The 13,017-nt window shown below is 54.0% G+C and overlaps 1 protein-coding gene across 3 annotated transcripts in view; it reads right to left on the minus strand.

Annotated features, from left to right (window-relative positions):
* Window positions 1–13,017, minus strand: part of CHD5 (chromodomain helicase DNA binding protein 5) — a 67,735-nt gene that overhangs the window by 29,083 nt on the left and 25,635 nt on the right. For all 3 annotated transcript variants that reach the window (XM_040263273.1, XM_040263272.1, XM_040263274.1), the window contains exons 8-19: window positions 12,117–12,283; window positions 11,717–11,938; window positions 10,514–10,720; window positions 10,077–10,288; window positions 7,183–7,314; window positions 6,989–7,097; window positions 5,533–5,724; window positions 5,245–5,445; window positions 1,715–1,852; window positions 1,505–1,626; window positions 538–711; window positions 18–159 (exon numbers count right to left, since the gene is read on the minus strand). In XM_040263273.1, coding sequence (XP_040119207.1) covers window positions 18–159; window positions 538–711; window positions 1,505–1,626; window positions 1,715–1,852; window positions 5,245–5,445; window positions 5,533–5,724; window positions 6,989–7,097; window positions 7,183–7,314; window positions 10,077–10,288; window positions 10,514–10,720; window positions 11,717–11,938; window positions 12,117–12,283 — 2,018 coding nt within the window. The remainder of the gene's footprint in view (window positions 1–17; window positions 160–537; window positions 712–1,504; window positions 1,627–1,714; window positions 1,853–5,244; window positions 5,446–5,532; window positions 5,725–6,988; window positions 7,098–7,182; window positions 7,315–10,076; window positions 10,289–10,513; window positions 10,721–11,716; window positions 11,939–12,116; window positions 12,284–13,017) is intronic.

Here is a 13,017-nt window from a genome sequence, read left to right on the forward strand (position 1 = left end):
GGCCATGGAGGACCTACCACAGCAGCCACAGGGAAGAGGTAAGGGTGGTTGCAGCACTTCTTCAGGTCCATCATGATGTTAAGCAGTGACACCTGGTTCCCACCCCCCTTGGAGTTCAGCGCCTCAAAGTTCCGTGTGAGGATGAACTTGTAGTACTTCCTGTCACAGAGCAAGGAGGAAAGGCAGTCTGCATGTACCTGGCCATGCCAGCCTCTGAGAGGACACTCTCGTCTGCAGGGAGGCTGGGGCCTGGCAGCCAAGCACAGTTGCAGAGAGACCAAGGGGAGCCCCAACAGGTGAAGCCACAGGCCTGGCATCACCCAGCAAGTTACTGGGGGACAGGACAAAGTTGGCAGCCCCAACCCTGATCAGTGAAATCTGAGAGGAGACCCCAAGAAGGAAGCTTGTGCAAAAGTTGAGTGGAGGCAAGGGCAAGGCCAAAGGCCATTCCACCCATCCCAGGCAGTGGCCCAGGAAGGTCCACTCAGGCCCTTCTGGGAGAAGACAGGCCCAGAGGACTCAGGGCAGGCTGCTCACTTCTGCATCTGGCTCAACTCCACGCGGACAATCAGCTCAGTCTTCGCCGGCATGTTCTTGAACACGTCAGCCTTGAGCCGCCTCAGCATGTGCGGCCCCAGCAGGTCATGCAGCTTCTTGATCTGGTCTTCCTTGGAGATGTCAGCAAACTCCTCCAGGAAGCCCTCCAGGTTGCTGCAAGAAAAAAATGCAATGACAGCCTGGAGAAGGCCAAAGCCCTCTGTAGAGGGAGTCAGGACTGGGGTAGGGAGAAGGCCAACCAGCCCCCTGCCACCTGCCAGAGGGTCAGAAGGCAGGCCAGCTGGCTGGTGGGCCAGGGAGCACAGGCCTTGCCCTTGGTGTCCTTCCAGTCTCCATCTAAGCCTAGGTCACCCTCACACAATGTAGCTGTCTCAGCCACGTAGGCTATCTTCCTGTCCTCAAAGCTGTCCTGGATGTGCAGTCTCTAGGACTCTTACCCATATTACAGAGAAGGAAACTGAGGCTGGTGGGTGCCCATGATTATACAGTCCAGCCTGCCCTTGAATCTATATCTCCTGATTCCAAAATCAGCATTTTTCACCCTGAATCCCCTTTCCAAGCAGGAACATGGGGGTAGGTAAGCAAGGAGGCTGGGGCTCCATCTTCACCCCCATTTCCACCATCACCCCCAGCCTTCTGCCTCCCAGCACTGTTGCTGATGTGATCACTCACGTCTTTGTAAAGGGACAGGGATAATCTGGGGCATGGGGGAGGAAACGGTACCAAGGAGGATCCCCAAGGTCTTCTGGGGCAAAGCTGATGCAAAACCACAGGCTGAGCAGCAGCAGGTGTTCCCCAAGCACTCAGCGTGTCAGTGGTCTGCTAACACTCCCATTTTACTGATGGGAAAACTGAGGCCCAGGGAGCAGCCCCAGAGCCAGACAGCCACTGATGCCCCTTCCCTGGCTGCTCTCACTCCACCTCCCTGGCCAGCCCCCCGACTCACTTGAACCTCTCTGGAGTCAGGAAGTTGAGGAGGTGGAACAGTTCTTCCAGGTTGTTCTGAAGGGGGGTCCCTGTCAGCAGCAGCTTATAATCGATCTTGTAGCTGTTCAAGACCCTAAAGAACTTAGAGGGGAACAGGGGGCCCGTCAGGGGGCACAGGGCAGCCAGCCCACCCAGACGGCTCCAGGGGCCAGTGCTCAGCACCTCCTACCTTGGACTGGTTGTTCTTGAGCCGGTGGGCCTCATCCACCACGAGGCAGGCCCACTCGATGGAGCCCAGGATGGCCTGGTCGATGGTGATAAGCTCATAGGAGGTGAGAAGGACGTGGAATTTGATCTGTACTTCTTTCTGGAGGGAAAGGGGAGTGTTTGGGAGGAGAGCTGGGAGGGCAGTGGATCAAGGTCTCCAGAGACAAAGGAGCCAAAAGGAGTGTGGACAGGACCCCCAGAGAGCTCAGGGAGCCTAGAGACTGAGAGGAAGTCACGGGCCACCAAGTCAAGGGGGTCAGCTGAGCCCAGAGCACTGTCCCCAAGAGAGGAGGGCAGAGATCAGAGGGGCAGAAGGGAGTCTGTAGGCAGTTTGCACTCATCCCTGCCAAGCAGGAGACAGGGGTTTGATCCCTAAGTTGGGAAGATCCCCTGGAGAAGGGAATGGCAACCCACTCCAGTATTCTTGCCTGGGAAATCCCATGGACAGAGGAGCCTGGTGGGCTACAGTCTATGGGTTCGAAAAAGAGTTGGACATGACCTAGCCACTAAACAACAGCAACAACTGTTATTTTGAGCTAGACCTTGGTTGAGTTAATTAACCTCCCCAAGCCTCAGTCTCCTCACCTGTAAAAAGGGAGCAATACTGTGTTTGGGAAGAATGCCACAAGAATTAAAAGAGCTAAGTATGCGCCTCAAAAAGTTACACATTCTTTCTTCCTTTTCCTGCGTTGTCAGGTGGGTTCTTTACCACTAGCGCCACCTTGGGAAGCCCATGGAGAAGAGTATGGAGGTTCCTTTAAAAGCGAAATCAGAGCTACCATATGACTCAGCAATCCCACTCCTGGCGATGTATTAGGAGAAAATCAAAATTCGAACAGATACATGTACCCCAGTGTTCACTGTAGCACTATTTACAATAGCCAAGACATGGAATAAACCTAAGTTTCCATCAACAGAGGAAGGGATAAAGATGATGTCGTCCATATATACAATGGAATATTATTACTCAGCCATAAAAAAAGAACAAAATAATGCCATTTTCAGCAACATGGATGGACCTAGAGATTGTCATATTGTGAGAAGTAAGGCAAAGATAACTTATATGTGGAATTTTTTTTAATTGCATAAACTTTTTTTTACAAAAGAGAAACAGAGTCACAGATGTAAAAAACAAACCTGTGTCCAGGGGGGAAACGGGGGAGGGATAAATTGAGAGACTGGAATTGACATATATACACACTACATATTAGACAGATCATAAATAAGAACATACAATATAGCACAGGGAACTCTACTCAATACTTTGTAATGACCTATATGAAAAAAGAATCTAAAAAAGAGGGGATATATGTATATGTATAGCTGATTCACATAACTGTATGCCTGAAACTAACATAACATTGTAAATCAACCATACTCCAATGAAAGTTTAAAAAATAGAAACAAACAAAATTACACATAGAATTACTGTACCATCCTGCAATTCCGCTTCTGGGTGTAGACCCAGAAGAAATGAAAGCAGGGACTTGAATGAATATTTTTGCACACCCATGTTCCTAGCATTATTCACAAGCACCTAAAGGTGGAAACACCCAGTGTCCCTGGGCTGAGTGGTCCATTCATACACATACAGTGGAATGTTATCCAATCTTGAAAAGAAAGCCTGACACACGCCACAACGTGCTGAGTGAAATGAGCCAGACACAAAGGACAGATGCGGCAGGATTCCACTTACACAAGGCACCGAGAATAATCAAAGCCAGACACCAAAAGGACGAGGCTGCCAGGGGCTGGGGGCAGTCAGTGCCTAACAGGGACAGGGTTTCGGTTTTGCAAGATGAAGTAGTGCTCAGGAGATGACGGAGTAATGGCTGCAAAGAAGTGTGAATGTAGTTGGTGTCCCTGAACTGTACTTTTAAAAATGGTGAAGATGATAAATTTTATGTTATGTGTATTTTACCACAATTTTTTTAAAAGACAATAAGTTAAATAACTGAATCAACAAAGCACCCAGCCCATCGCACGAGCCCGGTGTGAGCTCAGAGAGAAGTTGTTTCTGGAACCACTGAGCTTATCACCCTCATTAAACAAATGGGTATTGAGAATCCCCTGCCAGTCCAGTGATTAAGGGCCTCCCTAGTGGCTCAGTCAGTAAAGAATCTGCCCGTGATGCAGGAGACCCAGGTTTGACCCCTGGGTCAGAAAGATTCCTTGGAAAAGGGAATGGCTACCCATTCCAATACTCTTGCCTGGAGGATCCCATGGAGAGAGGAGCCTGGCAGGCTATAGTCCATGAGGTCACAAAAAATTGGACACGACTGAGCAACTAATACTTTCCCTTTCACTTTCCAGTGGTTAGGACCCTGCTTTCACTGCTGTGGCCCAGGTCAGGGAACTAAGATCCTGCAAGCCTCACAGCGCAGCCAAATAAAAGTTACTGGGCACCTCCCAGGGCCACAATTGTTCCTAGAGGATGGAGAAAGCTGAGGTGAGAACCCTTGGGGAGGCTGGGGATGGTCCACCAGCCCCCAGCACTGCAGCTAGAGTGAGTGCCATGGCTGCCCAAGGGCCCCCAAGTGCCAGGTGCAAGAAGCACTGAGCGCTCCGTGTCCTCGCTTCTCAGAGTGCCGCCTGAGGACCAGAAGTGGGCACACCATCTGGGACTTCGTCAGAAATGCGGAATCTTGGGACTTCCCTGGCGGTCCAGTGGTTAAGATCCTGAGCTTCCACGGCAGGGGGCATAGGTTCCATCCCTGGTTGGGGAACTAAGATCCCACATGCAACACAGCATGACCAAAAACAAATTTAAAAAAAGAGAGAGAACTTCCCTGGTGGCTCAGTGGTAAAGAATCCCTACCAATGCAGGAAACACGGGTTTGATCCCTGATCTGGGAAGATCCCACAGAGCAGCTGACCCTGTGCACCACAGCTACTGAGTCCGAGCACCCTAGAGCTCTGCAACAGGAGAAGCCACCACAACGAGAAGCCCACGCACTGCAACTAGAGAGTAGCCCCTGCTTGCCGCAACTAGAGAAAACCCGGCGCAGCAACAAAGATCCAGTGCCACCAAAAATAAATAATAAATACACTAAAATCAAATTTAAAAAAGAAGAGCAGACACAGACACACACAGGGGAGACAGCCACGTGACAACAGAGGCAGAAACCGAAGAGATGGAGCTGCAAAGCGAGGACGGCCAAGGAAGAGCCGCCAGGTGCTGGAGGAGACACGGAAGGGTCCACTCTGCTTCCGAGGGAGCAGGGCCCTGCCCGCAGCTGGGTCTCGGACTCCTGGCCTCCAGAACAGTGACAGGGTGAGTGTTATTCTCAGCCCCACTCCACCCTGTGCTACTGCAGCCCCAGGACACGGATACAAGGAAATCCTGCCTTAAAAGCAACTCTTCACCAGCCGCTGCCTCCGCTGGAGCCCAAGAGGAGAGACCCCAGATAGACTGCAGAACACCTGTGCACCCCCGCCCCAGGGCAGACTGGGCTCCTGTGCAGAGTCCTTCCCAGGGGTAGGGGTGCTCACCTTCATCCGGAACACCTTCTTCCCACTCCGAATGGCATTGTCCTCAAAGGAAAACTCATTCTCCCTGATCACAGAGCGGCTCTCCTTGTCCCCCGTGTAAGTGACCACGTAGAAGTCAGGGGCCCACATCTCGAACTCACGTTCCCAGTTGATGATGGTGGACAGGGGTGCACTGACCAGGTAGGGTCCTTTGGAGTGCCCCTGGGGAGGGAGACAGATGCACTGAGGCTGCCCAGCCACAGCGCACACCGGCCACCCCTCCCCGGCCACCCCACTCAACCCTCGAACCTCCTTGTACAGGGAATAGAGGAAGACAATGGTCTGCACAGTCTTGCCCAGACCCATCTCGTCAGCCAGGATGGTGTCGGTGCCCTGGGCCCAGGAGAAGCGCAGCCAGTTAAGGCCCTCCAGCTGGTACGGGTGCAGCGTGCCACCCGTGGAGTCGATGTACCATGGCTGTTTGTCAAACTTGACCGTGGGCTGCAGAAAAAGCAGAGGTTCAGACATACCCTGGATCCTGGGCCACCAAGGTCCACGATAGGCCTTCGCATGCATGATTCTTTATGCCTGGAATACTCTTTCCACTCCTCTTGTCCCTGCTAACTTATTCATCCTTCAGGCCTCAGATGGAATGCTTCTGCCTCCAGGAAGTCTTCCCTGACTCCAGGCTTGGCTTAGGTGTTCCCACCATGCTCTCCCAGGGTGGCCCCATACATCTATCAAGGCAGTTTCCCAATTGTTGCATTCTCTGATTTTGAGCCCAGCTTGTGGTCACCATACTGGTCCTATTCGGACACAGCAGGCACTGAGTCAACACCCATTTGATGCTTGCCCAGTGTGCCTGATCCTGAACATCACCCTCTTTGTGTCTTTTAGTCTACAGCTCAAGGCCGTCATCCCCATGAAGTCCCCCTGATGTATCAGACCCACTGTGCCTTACCCTGCATCTCAGACCCAAGCCAAATCCCCATTTCTGTTTGGACCTTCCATGAGCCCCTGGAAGATGAGCACTTCGTGGAACAGTGGGGTAGGGCCTTGCCCCCCAGGGCCAGGTACTAGCAAACATCCCAGAGAGGTTTGCTAAAGGAATAAAAGCCAACCTTCCACTCCCCAGTAGGCTCAAAGCTCCCAGTTAAGTCCTAGGTCTCCTCCCCCTAAACTGATAAGAATGGTGTGTAATTAGCAAATCAGCTGCTGTACTCCTGAAGTGAGGGGCACTTTTTGATTTAAAGACTTGGAATTACAGAGACATCTCTGGTGATCCAGTGGTTAAGACTCACAATTCCACTGCAGGAAGCACAGGTTCGATTGCTAGTTGGATAACTTAAGATCCCATGTGCCACACAGTACAGCCAAATAAATAAGTAAATAAAGAAATATTTGGAATTCACTCATCTAAAAGAATACAAGTTCATAAACTTCTCTGAGAAGAGATTATCTGCTCCCCAGTTGGTGCACCAAGACCCGACCTATCCTTCAAATTGCTCTGTCCCCTGGAAGCTGCTGCTCTACAGGACGCTGGAGACCAGGACCCCAGGGTGTGAGCCTCCCCTGCAGGGAAGGCTGGGTCCCATCGTCCCTGTCCCACCAGGTACCTGGCAGGAGTGGGCTGAGCCACAGCGCCCCCTCCTGCATGGGCACAGCTCCAGGTGCACAGACCCATGGCAGAATTCTCCAGAGACCGTGCCCTCCTCCAACGCCCAGCCTGGGGGGCAACCCCACCCTGTGACCCCTTCTCACTCACATCCACAATGGGTGTGTCCGGGGGCTTCTCCTGTTTGTCATCCTTCAGCTTCTTGCCCTTCTTGACCAGCCTCTTGGGCAGCCTGGTGTCCTCTCCCAGCATCAGCTCCCTGGGAAAGAGGGCGGGATGAGAGAGCAGAGTTCAGGCCATTGGGAAGACGGAAGGCTCCACCCAGGGGCCCCAGCATGGCGCACCTGTGGCCCCAGTAGGCCTGCTTCAGGCTGTCGTAGTAGGGGATGTCAATTTCGTCAATCTCCCAGGTGCACTGGTCATAGGGCAGGTCTTTCCACTTGATCAGGTAATGTACGTCTCCCTTTTTATCGAAGCTGCAACACAGTAAACAGATGGAGGAGGGCAGGTCATCCAGGCACCACGGAGGGCACCTCACAGGATGCAAAGCCTCTCACCCTCACGGGTCTCCTGGGAGCCCTGGCCAGGAGGGCAGCACCAGGCAGGGACTCCCAAGGGCCACACAGCTAGTGGGAAGGAGGTAGGAGGGCACAGGGTGAGTGGCAAAGCAGAGGGATATCTGGGTCCCCCAGGCTAGCAGAGGAGCAAATCCAGTGTCCTCTCCATCCTCTGTGGCTGTGAGTCCCATTCCGTCATGAGGAGCCCTCCAGAATTCTTGACTGCTGAGTCAGATGGTTCTCCCCTGACCACAGACCTTTGTTTTTTTTGCTTAAGAAGTCCCAAGGAGGAACTTCCCTGGTGGTCTAATGGTTGAGAACCCGCCTACCAATGCAGGGGACGTGGGTTCCTTCCCTGATCCGAGAAGATTCCATATGCCATGGGGCAACTAAGCCTGTGTGCTGCAACTGCTGAGGCCATGCACCCTAGAGCTCATGCCCCAAAACAAAAGAATCCAGCACCATGAGAAGCCAGCACACCCAAACCAGACAGCAGCCCCCACCCGCCGCAACTAGAGAAAGCCCAAGCACAGCAACAAAGACCCAGCACACCCAAAATATTAAGCTTTTTCAAAAAACTCCCAAGTTATAGGGAGTTCAGGATGGACGTGTACAAATCGCTGTATTTAAAACAGATAACCAACAAGGACCTACTGTACAGCACAGGGAACTCTGCTTAGTGTTATGTGGCAGCCTGGATGGGAGGGGAGTTTGGGGAGAATGGATACATGTCTATGTACGGTTGAGTCTCTAAGATATTCACCTGAAACTGTCACAACATTGTTAACTGGCTCTACCCCCAGTACAAAATAAAAAGTTTGAAAAGGAAAAAAGAACTCCCAAAGACTGGAGGGGTACCCATCCCAGTCCGGGGCCCATCCCCACAAAGTAGAGAAGGATATGATTCCTCCAGTGGGTTGTCCTCTCCCAAAGACCCCCGGGGACCCAGGGGCCTGATGGCCCAGCCAGAGAGGGTGCGCCAGAGAAGCCTGTCACACATTGCAGCTTGAATACAGCTCCTAAGGGCCTCCCACCCAACACAAGTGCACTGAGCAACCGAGCCGGCAGCACTGCAGGGTGAGGGCGCCACAGCTCCCAGATGGCAGTGGCTAGGCCTGGCGACCACACACAGAGGTACCAATCCCCAGTCACCACGGAACCAATGGATTTTTTTTTTCTTTAATAAATGAGTGGTTGTTACTCAGACTCCGTTCAGGTAATATATTTGGAGGAAATTCACCTGCCCCACTTTGGAGGCAGGGAGAAAAATTGGCATTTACGTTTTGAACATGCAATTTAACAAAGGTAAAAAATTGTGGATCAGTTCAGCGGTGGAGGGGCCTCAAGTCACTGTCAGTGAGGGCAGGGGATGGGAGGAGGAGGCATTTCATAATCAAGGGGATGGCTTTTTCAAATTCTCCCACACTCCCCACCACTGCTTCTTGATGGCCCTGTTATCAGGCACTGGCATCCTCCTTGAGCCCCGACAGCAGCCTGTGGGGTTGGTACTCTCACATCCCGTTTCCCATTAGAAACATAGAGGCTCAGGGGACTTCCCTGGTTGTCCAGGTGCTAAGACTCCACACTCCCAAGACTTCTAGTTCCCCAACCAGGGGGGCCAGGTTTGATCCCTGGTTGGGGAACTAGGTCACACACGCTGCAAGTAAGATTGCACATGCCACAACTAAAGACCCAGCACACTCAAATCAATAAATAAGAAAGAAACACGGAGGCTCAGAGCCCAGAAAATGGGAGCCAGGGTTGGGATCCGAGTGGAAGACTCAGGTTCCGAAGCTCTGCTCTACCCAGCTCCTGCTTTCAGGACACATGTGGTCTGTTGGACCCCAAGTCACTCTGAGACAGAGCCTCCATGGACCCTACCCTGTGCCCACCTGTCAGCCACCACTGGTTCTCAGGTACCTGAGCTCGAGAATTAGCAAGAGCTCCCACCGCCCACCAAACCAAAGCCAAACTCTTGGAGGCGTTCTGCCTTGGTCTTTTTGTCTGGTCTCTGCAGCCTCTGACCACTGTTACCTAGGGAATTTTGGATTGCTCCATAAAGGGCTATTGAGAGCAATGGAACTTGGAATAGTGGCCAAGAAAGCAAGTCCTGCCATCAGGGAAGAACTGGGTTCCAATCCCAGCACCCCTGCCTGTTGGCTGTGTGGGTTTGAGCAAGTGACTTAACCTTGATGGTGTCCAAACACAAAGGCAGAGGTAAAAGGCCTACCTCTTGGGTAGATGGCACTCAGTGGTGATAGCTGTGTTGTAAAGAGGAGCAAACGTGTACCCACACCCACAGCTCAGGCCCATTGTGGTCCCCCAGACCCTCCCGCAGGTATCAAACACTCACTTCAGCAGAGGCCTAGGAGCACAAGGGTCCCAGCCCCGCCAAGTGTCCCATCTGCAAGTTTCACAGGCCATTCATCAAGTTGCCCTTTTATACATATGACTTAGGAACTGTTCTACCATGAGTGTAACATGTGCATATGGAAGTGTAAACACAGGTGTACACAGGTACCTATGTGCGTGAAAACCCCTCCAGCTGGATGGTCAAATCGCCCGCAGTGGGTGTCCTCAGCCTCCCCTCCTGCCCCCACCACACCCGTATGTGGTCCTGTGCCCATTTAACAGACTGAAGAGGCTGCGTGTCCAGCACAGCTCATGCGCCGGGCACACACCTGTGGTTCAGGATGCGGTGGATCATCATCCACTCAGGCTTGATGCCGTAGCGGTAGAAGCGCTCCTCCATCTTGGCATAGAGAGGGTCCTTGTTCTTCCTCTTCTCGCTCTTGCCGTCCTCGTCGCCAGAGCCATAGTCAAAGGGCGGCGGTTCATCCATGTCGTTCTTTCTTTGGTAGTTGCGATACATCACCGTGTGGTAGAGCTCCAGCTGCTTGCGGAGGGGACAGAGGTTAAGGAAGGCAGATGGCCATGAACCCCAGTGTCCCCCAACCCAGCTCCTCCCCCATTCCCCCAGCCCCCAGCCTGAGTTCCAGGCAGGACAATCCTCACCTTCTTCCTCCCCCTCCCCAGCGCCCAACAATGTCTCTCACTCAGGGAGCTGGCCAGAGCACCTCGCATCCTAAGCACAGCCGCATCTGCCCAGGTACCTCACCTGGAGCTCCTTCACCCAGGAGCAGTGCCAGTAGGAGAGCCCAGCCCACTTGACGAAGAACTCTCTCTCCGGGATGCCCTCCAGGGGCTTGGGCGGGGGTACACCAGGGTCCACGTCAGGCCCCGGCAGCCCCACCATGAAGGGGGCTGGGGGCTCTGTCCACCGCCAGTGCAGGATCCGCTGGACTTTGCCCTTCAGTGGGGGACACTGTGGACAGAGGAAGGTCCCCAAGTTCAGGGCTTAGCTTCAGGCCCCCACCCCGAGGCTCCCTCCAACAGGCTGCTCTGCTCCCCAAGTCAGACAGCACCACAGTGACTCCAAGACACCACCCTGTCCTCAGGAGCCCGCCCACGCCGTGCGGGCAGATGAGGCAATGTGTCTGCACACACACGCATGCGCACACATACACGCACACACACAACGGAAGCCCAGATGCACATGGGGTGACCGAGGGCTGGCCCAGCCCACAGGGTGGGGTATCCAGCACTGGGGGTGGGCTGAGTACATCTCAGAGCATGGACACCTTCAAACACCCATAGTGACTGGAGGGGTGCTCTCCTCTCCCTGCTGAAACCAAGGCTCCAGCCCAAGAGACCTTGTGTGACCTTGGGCAAGTCACTTTATCTCCCTGAGCCTCAGTTTTCTCATCTAAAAATGAAAATAACAAAGGGCCTGGTACTTGAAAACTCAGTAAGCGTTAGAGAGACGCCCAGTAAACAGTGGCTGTTTATGGGCAGTGGCAGGTTTATGACCACCTCTCTTCTCATAGCTGTTTCCAGCGAGTCTAAAGGGAACTGAGAAGCGGCGCAGGCCTAGGTGAGGCGATGGGCGGGACTCGAGGCTACAGGAGAGGGCTTGGGACTGAGCAGATGGACAATGGGGCGGGGCCAGAACGGGGAGACGCCTTGTGGGCGGGACCTGAGTGGGCGGGGGCGGGTCGAGGCCTTGGCAGGCTGGGAGCTCAGAGCTGGTGGGTGGCCAGCGGAGGCGGAGCCTTGGTGGCCAGGGTCTGCTGGGGCGGGGCCTAGGTGGATGGGGGCTGGAGGAGGCAGGAGCGGCCTGGGCGAAGACCTGGTGGGCGTGGCCTGGATTGGTGGAGGCGGGGCCTTGATGGGTGGGACCTTTGTGAGCGGGGCCTTGCCGCAGGAGGGACCTAGACTTGTCGGGGGCGGGGCGTTCGGCGCGGGCCGGCGTAACACTCACAGTACAGCGCGGGCAGAGCCATTCACCGTTTGGGATCTCGGGCAGCGGCGGGTTGAGGCAGTGCAGGTGGTAGGAAGAGGGGCAGGCGTCGCAGCAGAGCAGCTCGCCGCCGTCCTTGCACACGCGGCAGAACTCCATGTGGTCGTCCTCCTCCTCCTCGCACCCGCCCTCGTCCTCGTCGTCGTCGTCGTCCTTCGGCTCCCACTGGATCCCTTCCTTCTCCTGGAGTGGGGGGGAGTCCAGGTGGAGGCGCCCTGGGCCAAGGACGCCCCTCCACCGTGGTGCAGCTCCCTCCCTCACACTCGCAACCGCCCCATGTTCTGCCCGGAGAAGACCATGCAGGGGTATGGAAGCCCAGGACTGACACAACCCCCACCCCCGGCGTCTGCCAAGGGCTTACACAGTGGGGACAGCTCCACTTGCCCTCAGGAGCTTTCTCCAGCTCGGGGTCCAGACAGACGAGGTGGTAGGCCCTCGGGCAGGTGTCACACAGAATGATCTCCCCACCCTGCTGGCACACCTCACAGTAGTCCTGGTGGTCTGTCTCATAGCCATCGCCATCATCGACTGGGGAGGGAGCAGAGGCAGTCATGGAGGGCTGTGTCCCACTCCCCATGCACAACCAATCTCCACCGCAGGCTGTCCCAGCACATACTAGCACTCAATAGATGGATGAATGGATGGCGATGGACAGACAGGGTGAACAGAATGATTAAAGAGTAAAGAGGGAAAATTCCTGGGGATCCAGTGGTTAGGACTCTGCACTTTCACTGACTAGGGCTCTCCTTCAGTCCCTAATCAGGGAACTGAGAACAAGCCATTGTGCAGGACTTCCCTGATAGCCTGCAGTGCAAGAGACCCCGGTTCGATTCCTGGGTCAGGAAGATCAGCTGGAGAAGGGATAAGGTACCCACTCCAGTATTCTTGGGCTTCCCTGGTGGCTCAGCTGGTAAAGAATCCACCCGCAATGCAGGAGACCTGGGTTCGATCCCTGGGTTGGGAAGATCCCACAGAGAAGGAAAAGGCTACCCACTCCAGTATTCTGGCCTGGAGAATTCCATGGACTGTATAGTCCACGGGGTCGCAGAGTTAGACACAACTAAGTGACTTTCACTATGACTATGTGCAGCCAGAAAGAAAAGAAAAAATGTAAAGGGGTGAAAAGATGGATTGAAGACAAGTAAAAGGAAAGGACAACGGGAGGGAGGAAGGAGGAATGGCAGCAGAAAGGTATGTGGATGGACAGAAAGATGAATGGCTGGATGGATAAAGGGGAGGGAGGAAGGACCAAGATATGGAAA

The sequence above is a fragment of the Oryx dammah genome, unplaced genomic scaffold (genome assembly GCF_014754425.2).
Source record: "Oryx dammah isolate SB20612 unplaced genomic scaffold, SCBI_Odam_1.1 HiC_scaffold_21, whole genome shotgun sequence".
Lineage (NCBI taxonomy): Eukaryota > Metazoa > Chordata > Mammalia > Artiodactyla > Bovidae > Oryx > Oryx dammah.